The sequence below is a fragment of the Ranitomeya variabilis genome, chromosome 2 (genome assembly GCF_051348905.1).
Source record: "Ranitomeya variabilis isolate aRanVar5 chromosome 2, aRanVar5.hap1, whole genome shotgun sequence".
In the NCBI taxonomy this organism is placed as follows: Eukaryota; Metazoa; Chordata; class Amphibia; order Anura; family Dendrobatidae; genus Ranitomeya; species Ranitomeya variabilis.
In genome coordinates, this window is record NC_135233.1 from 1,085,992,373 (window position 1) to 1,085,999,408 (window position 7,036).

The following is a 7,036-nucleotide window of genomic DNA, read 5'->3' on the forward strand; positions in this document are numbered from 1 at the left end:
CCCAGATAAGCGGAGAGTTCAGATAAATGATGGCCCTGATTTAGGGAAGTGCTGGGATCTACACTGGTTTCTCTCTCTTATGATGGGACATTACAGGGCAGAGTCGGACAGTCCACAGTGACGGCCTCCATTCCTCACCGCTCACAGACACCGCGGGAACTTACAGAAACTCTTAGGAAAACTCTGATTCCTGGGATGGAGACTCCACCTGGAGCAAAGAGTGGTATAAATAGCGAGAGGGACGGGGATGGAAGGGTCAAACAGGAGATCCACCGGAATATAGAGAGCCCAGAAGGAGAAGCAGAATGGTCCTTACAAGAACATCTCTCATACTGGTGAGTTTTATAGAGGCCGTGTTATACTATTGTGTCCAGTAATGGAGATTATGACAGAATTCCATTTATCCAGAATCCAAACATTAATTCCAATAGTCTGGAAAACGTTCCATGATTGATAGCACTTGTCTATGTAATAACCATGAATGGCTGATAGAGCAGCAGATCCGAGGTTCGGTGGAGGCCAGATTAACACTTTATAGTAATAATCCCACAGATGAGGATATTGACTATTTTACTGAAATCAGAAGGGGAGATGGATTGCATCCTGTTCAGTGAATGGTTATCTTAAAGGGATTTTTCACTCTTAGATTAATCAAACTTAACTCTTTCACTCCTAAGCCCAATTTCACCTTCGTGACTAGACCAAATTTTACAATTCTAACCAGTGTCATTTTATGTGGTAATAACTCTAGAATCCTTCAATGCATCCTACAGCTACAGATTCTCAGAATGTTTTTTGTGACATGTTGTACTTTATGATAGTCATAAAATTAGCTCTATTAGTCTTAAGTTAATCTGTAAAAAAATTTGTAAAATTTAGCAATTTTCTAATTTTGTATTTTTATGCCCCTAAACCGAGAGATATATCAAACTAAATATTTAATAAATATAATTTCTCACATGTCTACTTTACAAATTTTAAAACATATATTTTTTTTATAGGAAGTTATAAGGGTTAAAAATTGACCAGCAATTTCACATTTTTCGAAAAAAATTACAAAACCTACAACACTTTTGAAATGACTTTGAGGGGCCTATATGACAGAAAATACCCCAAAATGTCACCATTTTAAAAACTGCATCCCCAAGGTGGTTAAACCCCATTCAAGAAGTTTGTTAAACCTCCAGAAGCTTCATAGGAATTAATGGAATGTGGAAGGAAACAATGAAAAAAAAAATTTTCACTAACATTTTATTTTATGTCCAAATTTCTTTATTTTAACAAGGGTAAGAGCAGAAAATTGGCACCAAAATATGTTTTGAAGTTTCTCCTAAGCAGGCTGATATTCCATGTGTCAGGGAAAATTACTGTTTAGACGCATGGCAGGGCTCGGAAGGAAAGGGGCACCGTTTGACTTTATGAATGCATAATTGTATGGAGCTGACTCCATGTTGTGTCTGGAGTGTCCCTGATGATGTCTAAATAGTGGAAAACCCCTACAGGTGACCCAAATTTTGAAACTAAATCCCTCAGGCAATGTATTTAGATGTGTGGTGAGCACCTTGAAAAACCAGGCGCTTCACAGAAGTTTATAACGTAGAGCCGTGAAAATAAAAAATCTAATTTTTCCCACAAAATTGTTCTTTTAGTCCCAATTTTTTTTATTTTCACAAGAGTAACAGGAGAAAATGGAACCCAAAATTAGTCGTGCAATTTCTTTTGACTATGCAAATACTCCATATGTGGGGGACAACTACTGTCTGGCTGCACGGCAGGGATCAGAAAGGAAGAAGTGACTTTGATGAAATGGTTTGCGAGAGTCAGGTCATGTTTAGCCCCTTCTGTGCCTAAAAAGTTGAAGACACCCACAATTGACCCCATTTTGGAAACTAGACCCCTCAAGGAATTTATCTAGATGCGTGGTGAGCACCTTGAAGCCATAGGTGCGTCACAGAATTTTATCATGTTGATCTGTGAAAATGAAAAAATATATATTTTTCCCACAAAAATATTGTATATGCCAAATGTACTCATTTTCACAAGGATAGCAGGAGAAAATAGACCCCAAAATATGCTGTGCAATTTCTCCTGAGTTCACACCAATGCCTCATATGTGCGGGGAATACTACTTTTGAGGGTGCCATGTCAAATTGGCAGAGTCCCCGAGGTGCAAGAACAGCAGAAAACCCCCATAAGTGACCTCATTTTAAAAACTACACTCCCCAAATGAATTCTTCTAGAGGTCTAATGATCATCTTGACACCACTTGTGTGTCACAGAATTTTGCACCATTGGGCGGTGAAGAAAGAATAATTACATTTTTTTCCACTAAAATGTTGTTTTAGCCCCAAGTTTTTAATTTTTCTTAGTTCTAATAGGAAACACTGGATCTCAGTTTGTAGTAAAAATTTCTTGTGAGTGCGCCAATACCCTTCATGTAGTAGGGAAGAAGAACTGTCGTCATTCACTGACATCAAACACAAATCCTGAAAATGGTGAAAAATGAAACACAAAGTGTAAAATAAAGTTTTAGAACTTTTCATTTATTCACTGATTTAATTCTACTCCCCATCAGTAGTGGTGACATTACGTTTCTTAAAAAGACAGGACCCATATTAAGTAGCAATTTCCTTTATAACATAATACAATGGATTCAGCTTTTTTTACAGTAAACATCTGCACCGGACAAATTTCCCCCCTTCTCGCGTTTGTAATGACGGGAATTATTGTCCATGTTCTTCCCATCTTTCCCTATCTCTCAGGTGGCCGTCCTGGTCTCCTCCAGCTCATCCGCTTTTCTGCCAGAGAAGGATTTGCCCCATAATCAGGAAGGATCCAGGGATGAAGAGCTCCCTGTAGAGGGCAGACAGAGATGTCCTGGAAGAAGGAACCTGCGCCTGCTGACCAGTATGACGGTGGACACCAGTCTCATTGACAGCAGCTACATGGACAGCTCGGTGCAGATGGAGGACATTCACACCCGCTCCCTGTCCCCCTGGGAATACAGGTAATAACACAACCTACGACATTATAAGCAGCGCTGAATAGTGATACAGTCTGGTGTAGATTTCTGGAGTCTCCTATAGATAATAGACTTTTCTGGTAGAATAGCAGGTAATAGCTTTTTGGGATTTTTCATAACCCCTTTAATGGAGAATAATATCTTCCCCACTTTCTAGCCGCCTCTAGTTCTTCTTTTCCTGCCTACAAGCTCCCAGTAACCATCCAGAAATCTCCCCTGTCCCCATATAGAATTCAGGGAAGGAGGGGGATGCAGCTGCAGTTCTTAGGAAAAAAACATGAAGGAGAGAAGCTGAGACATCACCAAGAACAACCTTGTATGGAGAGATAGATTGTATATTTATAGAGCAGAAAACTGAAGAAAAACCATCCAGAACCTGCAGGATGAGCACAAGGAGCGCAGATATGAACCAGGAGTTACATATCTTCTCTCTCATTTTCTATGTTTATTCCCAGTCTCAACACAGATCCCAACAGATTCCCTTTCGTCATTGCCGAGGCCGATTGTCTGACTTTTGCTTGTGTAGATGCTGATGGCCATGAAAGTCCAGACCTGATCTCCTTCCCCATCCAGCAGGAGGTGATGGTCCTACGACGGGAGCAGAAAGGCTGCATGTTCTCCTACCGGCTGGAGACCGAGGTGGTGACTCTGGGCTGCACATGTGTCAGACCCATCATCAGCTATTACTGAACACGTGGAAATATGGACGGATGGACGCCTGTTCATCAGCTTTTTTTGATTTCTCGAGACTTTTTTATTTAAATAATAAAATAAAAGGAACCTTAATTTTTGTATAGTGTCATCTCTGGTTACAGTAAGTTTTGGGGTTTGTTATCGATCACATCTCCATTTTACAGGTCCATGTTACGGTGGAATGTTGTGCTGTTAGCTTTATCATTTAATTCAGTGGTCCCCAACCTTTCTGACCTTGAGAGCCACATTCAGCTCTGAGAGAGGGTGGTGAGCCACATCCAGCTCCCACTCACCTCAGAGCAGTGGCAGCCAAAGCCCCCATTACGGTATAATGATAATGAAAGCTTTTCCACAGAAAACACCCGTAAGCAGTATACCAAGATCCAGGCGTTCCCACAATACCCCTTCAGTATTCTCCCAACACATTGTCGCATCCAGCTTCAAGCGTCTCTTGTGATAGGTAGTAGCATCTTGGATAACACATGCTAAAGGACTGAAGAAAGGATTTTCTTGTTACCTCTAACTTTGTGCTTCTAACCTGCAGTACTAACTTCCACCTCATCTTTATCCCTTCATCATCCCTGATATCTCACCTCATCTCATCAAGGTACTGTGAATAAAACCAGTGGAATTCATCACTGCATCATTCCTTCCGGACTTATGTAGCGCCCCCACTGCCGCAGGGCCGAGGGGTACCCGGTACCGGGCCTCTGGGTCTCTGCTCTGGGGTTGTCACAATGGCTAGACCCGGTCCGTGGCCCTGCTGAGGGGCGCCCAATGAAAGGTGTGGAAGGTGGTGATAGTGCGGTGCAGTGCTGGTCACAGTAAATAACGAGGACACCAGGTTGCAGTCTCTTTACCTCTTTACTGAAGGCTTCAGGATCCTCAGTCCGGAATACGGTTAACCAGGCTGCGCAAGTCCGGCCGGTCCGATGGCACCTCCAGAGTTCCCTTTGCAGGTGGAAATCTGTGCCTACCTTCTAGCGCTTGTGTGTTGCGGTCCTCCCCTGCAGTGCTCACGGGATAGTCCCCACAACTGTTGTGTCTGTTTCTCGTGTTCCCTCACAACTCGATTCTGATGTTCTTCTTCTTCCCCCAGATGATATGGCTAGGACGCACCCGTATGACGGGTAGGCTCGGAGCTCTTCCTGGACCCTAGTGTCGCCCTTCTCCTATTGTTGCCCCCTGTGTCTTCGTAGGTGATTGGTGTGAGACAGCCCGCCTATAGCTGACTGTCCTGCCGTAGGTTTGAAGTATTGCTTGGAGCCTAGTACTTCCTCGGCGTTCCGGCCACCGGCTACGCGCCTCAGTAGGATGTTGCCTCGTCTTACAGTACGACTCCTACTGGTATTTCTCCTTGTTGCGTTGATCTCGTTTCTCACTCAGCACAATATACCTCGCTTCTTGTCCTTTCTTAGGGCACCGCCGCTATCTAGTGCAGGCGCGGTCCCATAACGTTCTCTCTGTTCGCTAGGCCTCTGTCAGGATCCCACCCCTGACAGGGACCCCCCTGAGTCTCTCCCCGCAACACCCTCTGCCACAGGGTGTTGCCTGTTCTATTCCCAGTCAGCTTCTGTCTAACTTCCTATCCAACCCCCAGTTTTACCAGATTGTGAGGAGTGGCCTAATACATAGTACACTTAGCTCCCCCTGGAGGCCAGACTGTGAAGTGTATTGGTGTCTGTGATACCTGGTCAGGTGAACCCCTTCAGTGCCATCAGACGTACCATAGCCCCCCTTAGCGGCGGAGCATCAGTACTGCAACGACCAGGACTCTGGGGCTCTGCACTTCCCCCCGGTTAAATCCAGTACTCCTGGACTGGGAAGAAAACAACAATACATGTCAGCAAAAAGACATACAATTTTGAAATGCGATAACAATAAGCAAATTTGAACAGAGCTTCCCTTTATGGGAGGTGAGGACACTTGAACATTACAAACATGGTTAAATACTTTAAATAACATACTATAAATAACTTTTCTTACCCAACCGGGTATTCTACTTAGTGCAAATTTCTGAACAATAATTTAACATTGCCTTTAAGGATGTACACGCTAAATCCACTAAAGACCTTCTTATAAAACACTATAAGGCTAATCAACTTTTCCTTCATTTTCCACCTTTACATCTGCAGGACCGCCTGTCTATCTGCACCAGGCCTACTGCCTCTCGTTCTGTTACAGGACCGCCCCTTTCGCCCGGGCCTTCTGCCTTTCTGCTACTATACACAGTATAGAACTTATCGTCCATCTCTCAGTTCAGGATCACCGAGCCATCTCTGTATGGCTCCTAGGAGGACTCACCGATTAACCCCATCTGGGTTCACTTCCTGTCCTCATTCTTCTAGCAATATCATTAAACATTTATTACTATCAACTGTCTGACTACATATAACTTTACATGTAAGCATTATCACTATTTCTCTTAAGGCATCATTATACTTTAAGTGCTATGGGTGAACGTTCCCTTTAAGAAGGAACCAAGTCTCTATGAGGTAGTGCAACTTCTCAAGCTGCAAGTCCGTACGCAGCAAGGACTCCAGTACTGCTTCCAGGAACAGTTTCTTCGCAAAGAGTCCTTTCTTTTATAAAACCAGTAGAGAGCACCTTTAAGAAGGTGCAAACTATTTACAAGGAGTTTGTAATCATGCAGTGTTCATGATCCAGCAGTTCTTTCAACAATGATAAAACAGGAAACAAAACAAAAAGCAGAAGAAGGGATCCCGGGTAAACAAAGGGATCCCTTTAAGAGTTACCCTAATCGGGTTGTAGCAGCAGAGCAAAAAGATAAACAATCAACTATATACATTTCCGTGGTATCGAGGTTTATCCCTCTAAGTCTGGGGGTGGCTTCCGGGGGTACTGCCCACCTCCGGCTACCACATAGAGTGCATCCGCACCCTTAATGGGGGTCTGTGTACTCACGGTTCTCCTTGGGGTGATGGTCCGCTGGCATTTGGCACACATGGAGATCGGAGCAATGACCGCCGGTCCCGGGGAGTCATAGGAAGGTGGCACAGTCACTTCTGGCTTGTACTTGCACACGTGCAAAGCATACCACCCTTTGTCTCCCCAGTGGCGGGTGTACCGAACGCGGTCCCCCGGGTAAAGATCCCGGCCTGGGTGTCCCTCGATGAGGTGCGCCTCCACATCCCGCCGGTTCACGAATACCTCCAAGGCGAGACCGGGCTCTCTGATGAAGCCCCAACCTCCCTGCATCCGGAAGGTGCTGATGACTCCATAGCGCTGTGGGCCCCAGTCCTCCTCAGCCGCCCGCCTAACCTGGATTTTGGCCTGGAGGTCCTTTTCCCGCTCGGCCCG

General features: G+C 44.5%; 1 protein-coding gene across 1 annotated transcript; it reads left to right on the forward strand.

Annotated features, from left to right (window-relative positions):
- Window positions 1–6,100, forward strand: LOC143804062 (interleukin-17F-like). Its single transcript, XM_077281800.1, has 5 exons — window positions 1–335; window positions 2,763–3,007; window positions 3,478–3,683; window positions 5,874–5,946; window positions 6,064–6,100. The coding sequence occupies exons 1-5, from the start codon at window positions 306–308 to the stop codon at window positions 6,098–6,100; spliced, it is 591 nt and encodes a 196-aa protein (XP_077137915.1). The 5' UTR covers window positions 1–305.
- The last annotated feature ends 936 nt before the right edge of the window (window positions 6,101–7,036 follow it).

What these genes read in the sequence shown, in the direction of transcription:
- LOC143804062 (XM_077281800.1), top strand. Translation starts at nt 306, where the DNA reads ATGGTCCTTACAAGAACATCTCTCATACTG. An exon ending in CTGTCCCCCTGGGAATACAG is followed by an intron (nt 3,008 to 3,477) that starts GTAATAACACAA and finishes GTTTATTCCCAG; the next exon opens with TCTCAACACAGATCCCAACA. An exon ending in CCTTTCTGCTACTATACACA is followed by an intron (nt 5,947 to 6,063) that starts GTATAGAACTTA and finishes TCATTCTTCTAG; the next exon opens with CAATATCATTAAACATTTAT.